Source organism: Motacilla alba, chromosome 11, assembly GCF_015832195.1.
Source record: "Motacilla alba alba isolate MOTALB_02 chromosome 11, Motacilla_alba_V1.0_pri, whole genome shotgun sequence".
NCBI lineage: Eukaryota > Metazoa > Chordata > Aves > Passeriformes > Motacillidae > Motacilla > Motacilla alba.
Window position 1 is genome coordinate 14,229,337 of NC_052026.1, and position 16,849 is coordinate 14,246,185.

At 47.7% G+C, this 16,849-nt stretch overlaps 1 protein-coding gene across 1 annotated transcript in view; it reads right to left on the minus strand.

Annotated features, from left to right (window-relative positions):
* EDC4 (enhancer of mRNA decapping 4) overlaps positions 1-16,434 on the minus strand; it is a 33,481-nt gene extending 17,047 nt beyond the window's left edge. The window contains exons 1-16 of the mRNA XM_038148228.1: positions 16,279-16,434; positions 12,118-12,274; positions 11,224-11,335; positions 10,489-10,588; positions 8,802-8,991; positions 7,631-7,778; positions 7,025-7,129; positions 6,481-6,590; positions 5,875-5,958; positions 5,283-5,378; positions 4,199-4,301; positions 3,567-3,747; positions 2,255-2,327; positions 1,735-1,826; positions 892-1,088; positions 88-176 (exon numbers count right to left, since the gene is read on the minus strand). Coding sequence (XP_038004156.1) covers positions 88-176; positions 892-1,088; positions 1,735-1,826; positions 2,255-2,327; positions 3,567-3,747; positions 4,199-4,301; positions 5,283-5,378; positions 5,875-5,958; positions 6,481-6,590; positions 7,025-7,129; positions 7,631-7,778; positions 8,802-8,991; positions 10,489-10,588; positions 11,224-11,335; positions 12,118-12,274; positions 16,279-16,357 — 1,916 coding nt within the window. The 5' untranslated portion in view covers positions 16,358-16,434. The remainder of the gene's footprint in view (positions 1-87; positions 177-891; positions 1,089-1,734; positions 1,827-2,254; positions 2,328-3,566; positions 3,748-4,198; positions 4,302-5,282; positions 5,379-5,874; positions 5,959-6,480; positions 6,591-7,024; positions 7,130-7,630; positions 7,779-8,801; positions 8,992-10,488; positions 10,589-11,223; positions 11,336-12,117; positions 12,275-16,278) is intronic.
* Between the last annotated feature and the right edge of the window lie 415 nt (positions 16,435-16,849).

The window sequence follows — 16,849 nt, forward strand, 5'->3', positions numbered from 1 at the left end:
CTGTAAGACATGCTACAGCTCTGTGCTATCCCAAAGGCCTGTGCCAGTTCAGCTGAAGCTGCATTATTTAACTCATGTGCTATTCACCTGGGCAGAGAGGCATCCGTGACAGAAGTGCTGCTCATGGCTGTGACTGCAGTCAGGGAACTGACACTGCTGCCTGGAGAGACGGCGATCTGCAAGGAAACACACAGCAGAGGATGGCACAGAGGGCAACAACACAACTCAACCTGAGGAAGAAAGACTCCTAGAGAGCCTTTGGTGAAGAGGGAATAGAAAACACCTCCACAGGTTAGGTTGTTCTGCTAAGGTGCTCAGGTGCTGGAAAAAGGCAAATCTCAAAACATCCTCATCATATGGCTGCTTTTATTGGGGAACTGCTCCCAAAGTGACCTCACCAGTGCAGAGACAGAGGGCTTATGGAAGAGGGTAGGGTACTCCAGAGGGGTCTCACAAGTCTGAACAGTCCCATCTACCTACCTGATCATTTTAGATCTGCATTCCCACAGGACCCCATCAGATAGGATGTGCAGAGGTGGCATATTTTCTTCCATTACAGTTGTATCATATCCCCAAACAACATGTGTAAACCAGTAAGAGCAGTCTCCCAGCTCAGACACAGTTATTTAGCAAACCCATATTTCTACCAAGCACACCTACATCAGTGGTTTGCAGTTAAACACAGCACTTGGAACACAAGCTTAGGCCAGTTTAGCATTTCAGATGTACCAACAGGTCTCTGCTCGGTCTGGATACACGCAGAGTTTCCTGTGTGCTCTGCATTCAGCTAGCAGAGCTTATCACAGTCATTAGAGCTGGAAAGTGTGTCCAGAAGTACCAAAATCCACCCCCATCCCTTGCATCACTGTAACAGTGCTGATCTCTGATTACCTGTTGAAGAGAAGTACTTGGTGTCATGAATGCATCTGGAGTCATCAGCTTGGGTTTGGCCTCGCTGGAGAGAGAAAGGAAGTCTGCTGGCACCGGCAGATCGGCGATGCGCCGCAGGTCCGGCTGGGAGCCGTGCACAGATTCCTTCTCAGATCCCAGCCCTTCCGTGCTCAGATCAGCCATGTGGTCTGGAAAGGCTTCAAGGGAGAGGTACAAATCAGTCTGGAACTTCCCTCCAAAACTAAAGCTCTAATTCCACGAAGTATAAACTTGTGCCATTGGATGCTATGCTTGATTCCAAAAAGAACAAGCAAAAACCCTGCAAGATCCCCATCAAAGCTTAGAGCAAAGCAAATCCTGTGTTATGCTTTCTCTTTGTATGCCAGACTGGATTTTATAAGGCTTTGATAATAAAATGTCCAATCTTCCTTTCTTCCCTAAAAGCAAGGCCAGTTGAACTGCCACATCCCAGAATGGTGAAAGAGCTGAAAGAGCTCATCACAGACAGCCCAGCCCCTTCTACTCCCACAGCTCTGCTGTCACTCTGATCTCTTCCACCTGACAAGAGGCAAACTTCAAGTTTCTTTCACAAGTGCCAAATCACCCAGGAAGGTGAACTCAAGCATGCACAAAGCATTAGCACTCCTGGTCTAACACATCCCAAACTCCACACTCACAACCAGGGTCTAACCAGCTTCCTGCTCCACTGCTACTCCATATTCAGAACCCTTTATGCAATGACACCACCGCAGTACAAAGAGATACCCAAAACCCTCCTGCTCTCCCCACCCATAACCTTTAAAGGCTCAGCAACACTGAGACCAATTTAACACACACGCTCACCAAATTCTTCATGAGAGCCATGGGCAGGCATGGAAGCACTTGTGTCAGGGCTATGAAGAGGCTGGAATCTGATCTGCACATCCTGTAGGGCCCTAGAAAAAAAACAAGCATCTCTGATCAGCTTAAGAACCACCAGCAGAAGACTTAAGGCATCATTAAGGCTCAGAAGATTTCTCTTCACTGAACTAATTCCCTTGGAAAATGCTTCAGTGTTTTCTGCCTGTCACAGAAGCAACAGAAGCTGATCCTCACTCAGCCGTGTCACCCAGTTCTGCCACCCAGGGTATTCCAGATGTTTCCCAGCACTTGTGTGAGCACAACTCTCTAATCACTCATCGCCATGGAAATACAAGCTTGTCACACCATTCAGGGCTATCTTCTGGTAAGGCCATACACAGCACAGCCAGAAACTTCTATGGGGCCAAGTAGCTTTTGTTATGAGCAAAAGAACTGAACTTAGATTTCTACAGGTCAGTGCAGGGTTAGGACAAACAACAGACAGCTGCACACACATACTCACTTGGTGTGAACACAGAAGAGTTTTATCAGCACACCTGCTGCTGATTCAACAGCCCCAGAACCCTGAGCACCTTCTGGAAGGGAGACAAAGGTAAAATATGAAGTTGCATGGAAATTACACACAAAGCACTACAAAAGCATCACAGCAGGATGAACTGACAGCAAAGAACCAGAATGATACAGATTTTCTTTATCAACGATCTGGATGAGGGGATCAAGAGCACTCTCAGTAAGTTTGCAGACAACTCCACAGAATCACAGAATATCCTGAGAGGGAAGGGACTCATGATGATCATTGAGTCCAGCCTGTGCCTGGAACAATTGTCCAAATGCTTCTTGAACTCAGACAGGCTCACTGCTACAACCACTGCCCCGGGCACCTGTTCCTGTGCCCAATAACCCTCTGAATGAAAAACTTTTTCCTGATATCCAACAAAAACCTCCACTGACTCAGCTTCATGCCATTTCCTTGAGTCCTGTCACTGGTCATGAGATTGAAAAGATCAATGCCTGCCCCTCATGAGGATGCTGGAAGACTGCAATGAGGTCTTCCCTCAATCTCCTCCAGGCTGAACAGACCAAGTGACCTCAGCCACTCTCCATACAGCTTTGCTTCACCATACTCATGGCCCTCTTCCTCTTTTGGACACTCTCTAACAGCTCAGTGTCTTTTTTAAATTGTAGTGCCCAAAACTGCATGTGGGACTCAAGGCTGCACCACTGCAGAGCAGAGCAAGACAATCCCCTCCCTTGACTGGCTGAGGATGCTGTGCACCATTTTAGGCAGGAGTGTTGATGTGCTGGAAGGGAGGAAGGGCCTACAGAGGGGTCTGGACAGGCTGGACTGATGGGCTGAGGCCAATTGTTTGAGGTTCAACAAGGCCAAGTGCCAGGTCCTGTGCTTGGGCCACAACAACCCCTGCAGCACCACGGGCTGAGCAGAGTGGCTGCAAAGCTGCCCAGTGGGAAAGGGCCTGTGGGGGCTGCTTGAGAGCAGCTTAAAATGAGCCAGCATGTGCCAAGGTGGCCAAGAAGGCTATTGGCATCCTGGCCTGTTTCAGCAACAGTGTGACCAGCAGGACCAGGGCAGTGACCAGGCCACACCTTGAATCCTGTGTTGCAATGCTTGACAACCCAGCTTAAGCCTGGTGAAGAAATTTTTCCTAACACCCAATCTAAACCTCACTGGGCGCAACCTGAGGCTGTTGCCTCTTGTCTTGTTATTTGGGAGAAGTGACCAGCCTTTCACAAGAAAGTCAGAACAAGCCAGGAAAGAAATCCTGACCACACAGCAGCCAAATTTTGTCACCCACCTATACTCAAGTTGTCATTTTCCTCTTCTGCTGGGAGCACCTCGGTGTGCCGGAGCCGGCAGCGGCTCACGGCCTGGATGCCAAAGCTCAGCACTGGGTGGGTAAGGAGGAACTCTGAGATGGAGCTGAAGTAAGCCTTGCCCTCCTCTTGGTTCTGCATCAACTCCATCACATACAAGACCTGGAAATGGTAAATCAGAGCTTTCAGAGCAGACCATGCACATGTGTGAGGACTACAGAGCTGAGCATCCAAACCAGACTGGGAACAAGGGAAATAACGTGAGGAATAAAGCCTGGATCTTGAAATTTGAAATGGAACACTCAAGGGAACCACAAGCACCATGCTCTTAAGCAAATCAAGGCTGATCAAGAACTCAATCCTACCATGCCAGACACAAGTATCTCCAGATGAGAGCTTTACAAAGGGTGAGAAATAATCCTTAAGGCTCCTCAGGACTACTCAGCTGAATTGCTGCCCTTTTTCATTGAACACTGAAATTGCTGAGTCAACTTCTGCATTTTTATCTGCTAACATGCAAATCCCAGACCTAGGCAGCAGAACCAGTCACACACAAGGCCACTTCTGCTTCAACCACCATTTCCCACAGGCAGCAACAAAATGAACTACTTACTTTTCTCTGCACATCACTCAGTATCAGATATTCAGCAGAGAGGTCCAGGCAGACTTTCAGGCTGGGAAGAATACTCATGGAGCTGAAGATGTCAGGAGAAAAGCTACATATACAAATAAGAGGGAGGGGGTGCAGACAGCAAGGTGGATTAGCCCAACCAGCATGATTGCTATGAAACTGCACTAATTACCAAAACTCCCACGGAACCTTAAGGAGTTTACAGCCCCATTACAGTGCAACCACCCTCTAGAACAAAAACTCCTTTGCAGAAATCAATGCTGACATCAGCTAAGAAAGCAGCTGGGAGATGGCACGAGAGGATCAAGTTATGGATTTTGAACACTGAAATGTAAGGTGACTCTTAGTCATTACTCATCATGTTCCACATTCATAGGAGTACAAGAGTCAATGCTGCAGATTTAAAACCAAAAATTCACCAAATCAAAGTAACCCTTCCACAAGTTTTAGATGTTCTGTAGTGTGAGGTGGAAAAAGCAGCACTCAGCTCTGTGTCACTTCTTCTCATTTAAAGAGGGAAAATCTGAAGTGGCCTTAAGCATGTTTGTGGTGAGAGAGGCCATGATCCACCCTCAGAAAAATATAATTAGGGAACCTAAGCTGAGTCAAGGGATGGATTAAAGCACAATTTCAATTTCTGGACCTAGACAGCTCAACATTTAAGCCTTGGATAATTTCTTAAGCTCTATCAGCACGGCAGCTTCTCAAAATTTAAACAGAAAAAGCACTAATAGGAAAAGATCCTAGATTGGTTATTGAATATCTAATATTTCTAGAGAAGAAAACACTCAAGATGTGCAGTTCTGTTGTGCAATCTCCCCTCACGCTACAGCTATGCCTGTGCTTTACAGAATAAGGCAAAGAAAACAGATCTTGGTAACACGAATAATAAAAGTATAAACTTTCCTAGCCGTGCTTAAGCTTGACCTGACAGTCTGACACAGCTGAGAGCTTCCAACAACAGGTTGGAATGGCAAAGGAGTAGAATCCATGGGACATCAGGGATCACCTTTGCAAACTCAGTACTCTTAAATCCCACTCTTCAGGGACATCCACGCACACGTACCGAACAGTCTGCAAACAGGTCCAAGACACCGTGCACCACATCTTCAGCTCTCTGTTCTGATCAGCTCCTGTGATGAGAAACCTCCAGAAGGGAACTCTGCAGGCACAACAGATCCAAATTCTCTTAAAGAAGATCAGTCTTTCCCAGAAAAGCTCCTCACAAGCTGCCCACGGCTGATTTTGCCCAACCATGTCCTAAAGTTCCCAGAAAATTTCTGCTCTGAGGCAGACTAGAAACCACTACACCTCTCAGAAACCTGAAGGCCACAACTGAAGAAACAATAACAATAAAAACTGTATTTTCAGCAATGGGCAGATGAAATCTGGAGGACTAACAGCCCATTTAAGACTGACCATACCACACACCTGAGAGGACTCCTCAATTTAGAACTGGCACTATGATTAAGGTCACTTTAGTTTGTGCTTCAGAGTCCTATTTATTTCTCCATGATTAGAAAACTGACTAAAGACTTGTTCCTGCTACAAAGCCAAAATTTTAAAGTATGAGTCAGTTACAAGGAACTTTCAAGGCAAGGCAGAGCTAGAAAACAATGCTGAACTTTAATACTTCAAGCTCAGGATTGGGGACTTACTCTGGGTCTTGTTTTTTATGGTTGTCACAAAAGAGCAGGCAGGAAAGAGGTCTACCATCATGGGGTTTCCACTCATGAAGACACCTAGGAATAAATCAAAGAAAACACCCAAGTGTGAAGGCAGTGGGAAATGAGGAGGATGCTGAACACACAACTCCTTGTCCAGAAGCCACAAAGCACTGACTTGTAGCTCTCCTTATATAAAATAAGGAGATCACACAGGCAAATATTGTTACCAACAAATAAATAAAATCCCATGTTGCCATTTGGTCTGGTGTCTTAACAAAAATACAATGCAAAAAGAAGTCAACATTGAGAAGAACAGCTCAGAGCAGCTTCCTGCATTTACACAGACAGTGCAAAAGAGTTTGACTACAGCTTGTGCAAAGCACAGAACTCCTCTTTCCAGACACAGCTCTCTGCTTTTTCCATAAGCCTGTGATATTCAGGGATGCAATTTTTCAGCAACAAATGACAAACACTTATGCTGTATCTTTATAATGTCCTGACAATGACCATCACAGACAATTCTGTATCAAGGAAATTCTCCCAGAGAAAATGTTGCTCTCTGTTCCAAGATCCTTCATTTCCCAGTTCTCCAGTTACCTTGGCTCATCCTGTCCCTCAATATAGATCTGCCAGAATTTTACAAAACCATCATGGCTTGCTGTGGCCAACACAGTTCCATCTGGAGAAAGTGCTCCCTCGCTCAGGCACTACACAGAGGAGGGAAAAGAGACACAGAAAATTAATTTCATAGCTTTTCCTACTTTACAAGAAGAAAAGGCTCCATCTTCAAGCAAGAATTTGACTAACAATCTGATAGTAGAGAAGGCCAGTGTGATTTCTAACAGAAATTGGTAGCTTCTAACGTTAAGCCTTTTAACCCTTCACAGAACAAGTGACAAGCACCCTCTTTCTTGGTAATAATAAACCATCACCTTTTCCAGACAGCAAATTCAAGTACAAAGGATTCTGTTGCCACTGCTCTTACTGTTATTCATGTTATGAACAGAGCTCATTTTGGGCTCTTCTGGCTTTTACAATCATAACTGCCTCACAACTGTTTCTTTTACAGCCAACTGTCCTAAGAACTGCAGCTCCTGAGACACTATAACCCAAAGAAAACCCAAACAACCCAGGTTTGTACCGTGCTGTGGCCTTTCACCACAATGAAGCCTTCTTTGATATCAGGCACTTCCACCGGCCAGGAGCTGTTGTTGGTTCGGATGATGTCCAAATCCCACACCTCTGCCTGGAAAACAAACATGCAGACACACAGGTTTATTTTTCTAACCACTGGTTTGATCCAGAGAACTTCCTAGATCCTTATCTTATGGCCTGATACACCAGCCCAGTGGCAAGTGTGTGACATACACCTTCCCATTTCCACACAATTTGGCCATTCAGTGCTTTCCTGGCACTGTACGGAACACAGGGAATTGCTCTTGGCATTTGTGGCTGCTGCCCACCAAGCCCCTCCCTTGGGTACTGGCTCAGCCTGAACAGACAAGTGATGTCTCTGTTTCAAGTGGTCCTTGGCATTTGATGGTGAGCAGAAGTTCCCTTTCCATCCTCCTGAGGCCCAGAGAATGATGTCTCCTGGGAAGAGAGGAATCCAACATCTTACAGGAGGATCCCCAACACGGACTAGACAGCAGCCTTTCCATATTCATTGCAAACTCAGCTCTTTCCTCCATTAAATTCTCTCCTAATGATAAATTAGGGCAACGTTTCCAAAGCAGAGTTTCCTTACCCTGTCCTCATGCAGCAAGGCCAAGGTCTGACTTCCCTCCTCGCCACTCTCCTCGTTATCGTCGGGGATGAAGGGGCACCAGATGATTCTCCGGAAGGTGTTCAGTGGGGTGTTGTCAGGTCGCTTGATGTTAACCAAGATCTCCTCTCTGATCACCAGGGTTAAGAAATGTAACATCCTGGCTCTGCTACCAACGCCCAGCAATAAGCTGTTCAGGCTTGGTCTGCTGTTTTAATACTGTTAAACCTCAAGGGTTTTTGGGCCATCGATTCAAAAAGGAAGCAGGTAAAGGGATTCTGCTGAGAAAGCAGACAAGCTAGAGTTTCTTCACTGATAGAAGAGCTTCAGCTTACAAAAGTTTATAGGTTCTCACAATTTTCTCTTGCAGGCTGCAATGACAGGATAAGCACAACAGGGGCAGACAGCCACGTCTGAATGTGCAATCCATCAGACAGCTCATGATTAGATGATTTGTTAGCATTGCAACACTAGCACAGAAAGACAGAAGAGCTACCACACTGCCCCCAGCTGAGTGCTCAAGTGCACCACTACAAATCAGGGCTTCAACAACTACCACCACCTTTGCTCCAGATGCTTTTAAAATGATGGTGCACAATTAAAATTAAAAAGCTACACTCTGAGGTGACATACCTCACATGTTTCCCAGAAGCACTGAGCAATCACTCCTAGCAATTAAAAGGAAAATATTTAGGGTAATGAACACTGAAAATAAATTTCAGGGCCACTAAAAGGATGACAGGTTTGGAAGGAAGATAGTGAGTGGATGGGATGTATTACATCCTCTTCCCTAGAGAAGTAACTGAGGAAAAGAGGTAGAACCAGACAAGACAAACCTCTGTCACACACTTGAGGTGACACTGTCCACACTCAAGGCCAGCTGCTACAGACTGACACTTCTCACTGTCTACTTTGCCTGGACCAGGAGCACTGAGGGGCCCCTAGAATTTCAAGCAATGCACTATCAAGTAATGATTGTGCTGAATGCAGGTAAAAGCTGACAGATTTGATACTCTGGAAGGGGCATAACTATCAATCTTTCCCCTGCAAGCTGCTATTCTGTAAAGGCTACAAAATCAAAGGGTAATGTTGGGGTTGCATTCATCTAATCATTACACAGAGGCTGATAAGGAGTTGTATTTGGACAAGATACTGGATTTTTTCTTTATCCATGGCCAGGCGCCAGACAAAAAGGTTGCCAGCCTCGTCCAGGCAGGCCAGCTGGTTGGAGTTGAGGTGAGCAAAGGCCAAGTCTGCCACGCCTCCTGTGAATCCCTTCAGCAAGGTCCGCTCAGCAGTGCTGACACTCAACACCCGCACCATGGCAGAGCCATTGCTGGCAGCTGTGGGACACACAGAGGGAGAAGTCACCATTTATGTCTGTGGTTTCTCTGCATCATTCTCATAAACTTCCCATAACTCTCATGAACTTCTCATAATTCCCAGAATTATCCTCATTAAAGATGCTGCAGTTAAACACTAGGCCTAAACCTTCATCCTGAACTTGCCACACTTCCAAGGCTGACCTCCAGTGACAGTGAATTAATTTTATTAGCAGTTTAATTTTCAGTTACTGGAGAAAAGGAGTCACTGAGAGGCAGACAGCTTGGATACACCTTCTGTAAGGAGAAGCAAAAGGCATGAACATTCACCCTGCAGAGAGCACTGCATTTTGGCTTGCATGACTGAAAAGAAGATGCTTCAGAACATGAGCACACTAAGCAAAGTTTCCAGCTTCCCCTTTTCAGACAGACAACAATCATTACAAAGCAGGCAGTCTTACAGAGATCATGGTGTTTCCACTTCCTGATGCCCACACCAGCCCTAGCAAACCACTCAGCTTCACAGTATTACTACACCCAAGCTTTTAAAATACTTTTAAAAGGGTGAGACATCCTTAAGCTACTCTAAAATAACCTCAGCTAGGAAAAAACACAAGAGCAGAGTAGCAGGTTTCATCAAAGACCAGATAAACTGGTGTGAGAACTAAGAACAAAGAGAAACAGACACTCTGTGCTTCTATGAGAGCAGAAAGAGACTCTGTAGGTAACCAAGTGTTCATTTCATAGAACTCTTAGGGTTGGAAAACACCTTTAAGATCATCAGGTCCAACCAGCACAACCCTCGTGTTCACCACTAAACCATGTCCTCAAGTGCCATATCTACATGTTTTTTGAACACTTCCAGGAATGGTCAGTTCACCACTTCCCTGGGCAGGGGAGTTCCAGTGTTTTAGAATCCATTCCATGAAAAAAAAAAATTCCTAATATCTAATTTAAACCTTCCCTGGCACAACTTGAGACTGTTTCCTCTCGTCCTGCCACTTTCTTTCCCATATGCTGTGAAACAATCTTTCCCTATGTTGTTCTGCTTTCCTCTCTCTATTGCACAAGGCACTGCATCTGCATTGTTCCTTGGATCCTCAAAATTTAGCCTTAAACTCAAGTCTAAATTTATGCAAGCAAATCCATCACAAACACTTATCTGCTCAAATTACCATGGGGCTGTTTCTGTGCTTTGCTACAGAGCAGTTTGTTTGCTGCAGAAATATTTAATTAAAGGAGAAAGATGAACATCAGCTCTCCAGTAAAGCCAATGCAGCCCTTCAGCTTTTCCTACATCCCCACTGAGTCCTTCTCTTTTATTTCTAACTCTCCCACATAACAAACTCTTCTCTCCACCATTGCTTATATTCTCTCTACAACAGCACTCCGATCTGAGTATTGCAAGGTATGTTTCAATTAGTGCCAGCTATGTTGTTCTGATGCAAACTTTGCCTTTCTTAATGATACACAGAGCAAAAGAATACAAATCACATCCAAGACAAGAAGGTAACTCACCTCTAATGGCATAAGCCAGGTAAGAGTTTGAGACAGCTATCAGATTGCCATAATAGTACTTCTGCTCCCAGTCATATCTAGCAACAGGCTGTATTTTCACCTGCTCAGGAGAAAGAAAACAAAACATGAGAAATGTTTGGAGTCATCTTTACCATCTTTGTGGTCCCTTAGTTTGCTGCCTGCTAAGGAACAAACTGGAACAGAAAATGGAAAAACACAAAATGGAAAATTAAGGAACAAAGTGGAAAGGGGCTGAATGGATCAAGACCAGATGTCTCTCTCCTAATCATCAGCATTTGTTCTGAGCATGGCTTAGTTCTCTGCTCAGCACCAGCTCCAATTTCAGCATATTGGTTCTTGCAGCTCTGACCTGCTGGCCAGAGCTCTCAGCAGGACTGACGCCAGCAAAACAGCCAGGGAAACCCTCCCTGGGAGGAACAACCAGCAGAAAAATCCTGTTTGTGGAAAAAGAACACTTTCCCAGGAACCTACGGCTTAGATCATGAACTTCTGAAAATGAGAAGATAACTTGGCCAGACTCTGGACTAACAGAACCAATCAGTTACAAGACACTGCTCCAACTTTTTTCTCCTTGTTAAAGTCTTTGACAAACTTCTACCTCATTACAAACTCCTATGACACAAGAAAGATGATATTTATTTCTGTTTAAAAATATTCAAGCATGAGTTGATGTGACTAAGAAAGAGACAGACCATGCTTTCTCTTGCTCCTTACCTTGTTACTCCCTCTGGCCTTACTGGTGATGCTGGAATCACTGCTGGCCACTACCTCCACGTCTTTTGCTGATATCACTAAGCATGTGGAGCTGTCATCACCAGAAAGGCAGCTTTAAAAAAATGAAAAAAGGGGGGAAATTCAGACAGGACTCACAGGAACAGAATACTCAACACTTTAATTTAAATTCATAATTTTAATAGCAACACAGCAGGATTTGTGCATTTAAGAGCTTGAGCTGAACAAGTGAAGACAAACTTCTCTCAGATGAGTTTCCCCTCCCCATGTGTCACGGGTTTGAGAGAGTCAAACACCTGCTTTGTTCAGCCTAAAAACCTGGAGTTCATTTCACTTGAGCACAGACCTACAATTAATTCACATCCCCAGCACTGGAAGGTATGAAGAAACCAAAACCGACCAGCTGAACGTCATCAACAGAAGTGCACACTGCTCGTGGTTTTCATGGCATCCTCTTTCAAAACCATGACCAGAGAACCCAAGCAGAAGCTACTTCCATGAGCTCTGCAAGACCTCAGGTGACTTGGGTCCCTGAAGGAGTCCTGCTGGACATCTACAGGGGAACCACAAGTTTCAACCAGAGCCCTCATGATTTACATTCACTCTGACCTGCAGTTTTCACCACGAACAGTCCTGTTTCCCTTCTCTGAACAACTCTGCAGATATTCTTCAGTTCCTGAGCTGCAAGGATGGCAGACTCCATGCATCAGCCTCACAAAAGCTACAAAAGCTCTAACCAAGAGCACTGGCTCACAACTGCCACCTGAACTGAACATAAAACCCACTGCCAGACTCCCAGCATGCATCTCCATGCTCAACAGAACCGCATCAGAGCTGTTTTCTATCCACTCTCAGCATTTCTTTGACAAAACTTACATGACTTGCTTCTCCTGCAGGGCTCCTAGAGAGATGCTGCGATGCACTGGCTTGGCCAAAGCAGGTCCATCTCCACTCCCAAGGGGATCAGGCACCAGCAGCCCATTCAGGTCCCCGTTATAGGAATTTGATGGTCTCTGGTTCTCATTCACCGAACCTGAGGAAAAGCAAGACCAGCTGTGCCCAACATGCATTTAAAAGAAACAGCACAGTGTGAAATACAGCACCTCCAGTGCTTTCTGTCAGCCTCCATTGGTCTGTCAGGTGGAATATGCTGAATTAACTGGGAGAAGAGTTCTACAAAAAGGATATGTAAGAGACCTCCCATGTGATGACAAACTCACCTCCACACATCTGAGTGAAATAGTTCTTCTTCCTTCACAAGCAAATCAGACAAAATCCAAAGAACACGTTTCAAGGAACTTAACCAGGCTCAAGGAGCAAATAGCTTTAGATCAGGGAGACTAAGCTCGTAATTCAGGTTTACTGAATCAAGTGGCAGACCAAAAGGTTCTTGACAAGTCACTTCTAACCCTCAGGTCTGCAGAGAGACCTCTGAAGTCCAGCAGCGCAGGGATCAGCTGCAACATTTGGGGTTGGCTGGAAACAACACATTTGTTACTTTCCAAAACCAGCTTCTGACCATGAGACCTCAAATTCCAGGTGTTTAAGTAATTTTCCTAGGAAACTCTGCAGCTGTGCATTTGGGATTCACATATTTTTCCCCTGGTTGAACAATCACAGAGTTTATAGCACTCAAATTTTGTGTAAAGCAGCCATTTGTTCAGAGCCCCAGCTGTGCTTTGAAGAGTGTGTATGCCCTGACTTTGCACATCTGGCCCAGCACAAGCTGCTTGGTGGCTTCCATGCTTTCTGAAGGCTTTAGGAGGGGACAGACGTAACAGGGGGTGAAGGAGACTCTTCTTTACTAGCAAGGCAAATATTTGACAACCCCCACTGGAGAGCAAGGCCCCCCCATCTGCACCCCCACATCAGCCCACCAAGGAAAAGCCGCCTGTCTCAGCGAATCCTCGCTGGAAATTTTCACTGGTTTGGAAACCCGAAATTTCGTATACTGTTGCCAGGTAACAACTGCTGCTGAGCTCTTGCAAAATGGCTGCTCCCAGGACCAAAGCTCCCCATCACCGGCACATGTAACAAACCTAAACACAACTGTGGGCAAGAGGCAGATCTTCCCAAGTAAGACAACCTTCCTGCTACTGAGCAGGCTTCCACAGATCAGGGCGAGAGCTGCTGCCTAAAACACAACTGCAATTATTCATTTGCCAGAAGGGTATTTCAAACTCACCTGTTTATGAAGAGTCATTATGGACACAGAAATGTGCAGTGACAGGGTACCCCAATGCAGGGACAATTTGGGTGCCCACCTCAGTGTACCTGCCCTGCACGAAGAAAAAGCAGCAGCATTCACACAGCACAGGGAAATTCAGGCAAGGGAATGTGATCCAGCACCTCACACTGGTGCTGTGCTTGCTGTCACAAGATTAAGATGTGCCCCTTATTCCTACAGCATATGGTGGGTGCTTGTCCAGTTGCAGCTACTTCCGCTGACAGCACTTGATCCTTTGTGACCAAAGGCAGCAAATATTCCCTGCAGAAACAGCATCCAGTCTCCCAGAGAAAGATGATACCTGCTTTGCCCTTTTGCAGCCACAGCAAAGTCTCATGTAAGTACTGCTGCTCTTTTACACACAGCAGGATAGTGATGTTTGCTCCATGGGAAAAAGGAAGGAGGAAACACTCCCCAGAGGCTGACGGGCCCAACAACAGCACACCCAAACTCAGGAATAGCTCAGTCTGTGTTAGTGGAAGCCAGACAAGCACAGGTGCTGCCTGTGCACAGTCCTGGAAGCATAAAAGAAGGGAAGAGGCTCTATTTAGTAAGAACATGAACCAAACCAAAAGGTTAAGCCAGACTGGTAGATCGAGGTCTCAAAGAGAAAGAAGGGTGTTTGTATTCATTACCTTTTCAAAGAGCAGGAGCAGTCAGAGCTGAGACTGAACTCTTCCTGCTCCCACCATCAGCTGCACCAGGAGATGCCAGGCTGTACTGAACAGAACACTGCCCTGATACACCACGAGCAGGGTGAGCCCACGGAACACCTGGCTAGCAGCAGAGATCTCTGCATGGATGGAAGGATCCTGCCCACCACCAGCAGGGATGCTCCTCCTCAGCACAGTGGCACTGGCAGCCTGTCCCCACATCCCAGCAGGCAGGTCCATGCTTTGGCAACAGCTACTGAAGCACTGGATGAAGTTTGCCAAAACTGGGAGAAATTGTGTCAAGAGAGACAGACTGGGCAGTGGATTACATTTTCACAATCATCAAGCTCAGCAGAATTAAAAAAAAGTATTGTAACAGTTGCAAACTCTTTAGAGCAGGGAGTGTTTCTTGTCACCTGCCTGGACAGGATCTAGAGGAAGACAACACTGCCCACAGCTACCTGCACCTGGTGCTGCAAAACTTCAAGGCTCCCCTATTCCTCTCTTCTGGCATCCTAAAAGGAGCTCCAGAGACCTTCAGCTAACATGTGTACTCTTCTTCTTCCCTATACTATGTCACTCTTTTCAAGCTTATTTGCTGTTACCCAGGCAGTGATTTCTGCTGAGAATCAGCATAGGTTCCTTCTGTGAACTTCCTGCCCACTTGCTCCTTCTCCTCCCAAATGCCTTCTTGTGCACTGGAGCTGACAGAGAAGGTAAAAAGAGGATAACAGGAAAGAAGAATGAAAGAAAGAAGCCATACTCTGTCAATAACTCCTTGACTTCAACCAGCAGGAGAAGCTGCTTCAGGAGAAAGTCAAGTCACCTTGAGCAACAACTCCAACCATTTCTCAACCACAACATATCCTTTCAGTTCAGAAATGCTTGTGAAATGAGTGTTCCCCATCCCTGCACTGAGCTGCACTACAAACAAAAAAATGTATTTATCTTGTAAGAATTAGAATTCAGGAACGTGCTAGCACGGCAGAAACCACAGAAACTATTCCAATTAGTGAGAAGATTCTCTAAGGGTAGTAGAGCTAATGAAGCTGCCTTCCTGTAGGTTTAGTCCATCACCTCACAGGCCTCTACAGTCCTGCACAACAATCCCACACCCAACCTCTCTTCCTTTTGGCCAAGCAAAAGGCAGCACACATGGCAGTTACTTTGGAGGGAGCACATTCCTGCTGAGTCTCGGGACATTTTGAAGTTTCCCTTGAAAGGAGCACAAGAGGGGCATAATTCTGTCCTCTACCCAGAGGCTAAGATATTTTTGCAAAGCACTCATGTCTCAGTCTCCTTTAGAGTGTTTTACCTCACCACATTTGACTGAAACGCCACGGCAGGTTCAGCAAGGGAGATGAGAGAGAGCCGAAGCTCCAGGAGAGTGGGAGCACTGGCCAGCTGACTCCTGAGCCCGCTGCTGATACTCTTACAGGCAGAAGGGAGCCCGGTGAACTCTGAGCAGAGAAGTGTAATAGTTCAGAGCACAGGGAGAAGACTCACAACCACTTCAGAAGAGATATTTGTGATCCCATTTCACGTACAAATAAGGAGAGCAAAAAGTTCCTGTAAAGGGGGAACCTGGCACTGATCTCGGAGCAGCCTACCGGCCCCTTCCACACAGCCCAGAGAGACGCCTGGGAAACACCCCAAGTACTCCAGGGAAGGGGGGACACTCGTGTCACAGAGGTCGGTGCTGTTCAGCTCCCAGCAGCAGCACTTCCCAGCTGAATGGAGCCCCGAGACCGCCGCAGCAGCGAGCTCCGGGGCCGGCCTGCTCCGGCTCTGCCCAGCGCCAACAACCCCCTCCCTCAGGATGGTCCCCAGGCCAGGAGCTCCTCTCCTCTCCTCTCCTCTCCTCTCCTCTCCTCTCCTCTCCTCTCCTCCTCACCGGCCGGTCCGCACCGCGCCGCCGGCTCCGGGCTCTGCGGGGAGCGAGGCAGGGCCGAGCGGGACCCCCTGGCCCTGGGCGGGTCGGAAGGCGCTGCCAGGCGCCCCGAGGCGAAGCGGTCCCGGCCGGCCCCGAGCGCGACCGCTGACAACCGGCGGGGCGGCGGCGCAACGGCCGAGAGGCTCCCGCGGCCCGGCCCGAGACAAGGCCCCGCCCGGCCCGGCCCGGCGGCCTCCCGCGCCCCTCCGGTCCCCGCTCCTCACCTCCCGGCCGGTCCAGCTTGAGGATGTCCCGCAGGTGCTGGGTGGCGTCCTCGATGTCGATGCTGGAGCAGGAGGCCATGGGGCCCGGCGCGCCGCCCGCCCGCGCCGCCGCCACCGCGCTGCCCGGCCCGGCCCCGCCGCCCGCGCTTCCGCCTCCGGCCCGGCCCTGCGAGCGCCGGGCGGAAACCGCCGCCCGAACGGAGCGTTCCCGGCGCGGCGGGGGCGGGGCCGGGAGCGGCGGGGCCGGGCCGGGCAGCGCGGCCCGGGGCTCCTCCGCCGCCGCCAGGCTGGGGACCGCCGCCCGGGGCGCAGCCCTGCTCACACCGGCTCCCGCCGAACGAGGGGAGGCTGCACACACAGCTCAGCGAGGAACCGGAGCAGAGCTTCAGGCGGCACGGGAGCCACCCGCCGTGCTCGCCTGTGTGTCCTGCTCGGCTTTGAGGGGGCACGGAGACTGACCGCAGGCTACCACCACCGTTGGCATCCTCCTAAATTATGTGGGGAATTTCCAGCGGTAAAATACAACAGGTGAGAACGAAGCTGTCCATGTTAAAAGCTGAGCCAGAAGGCT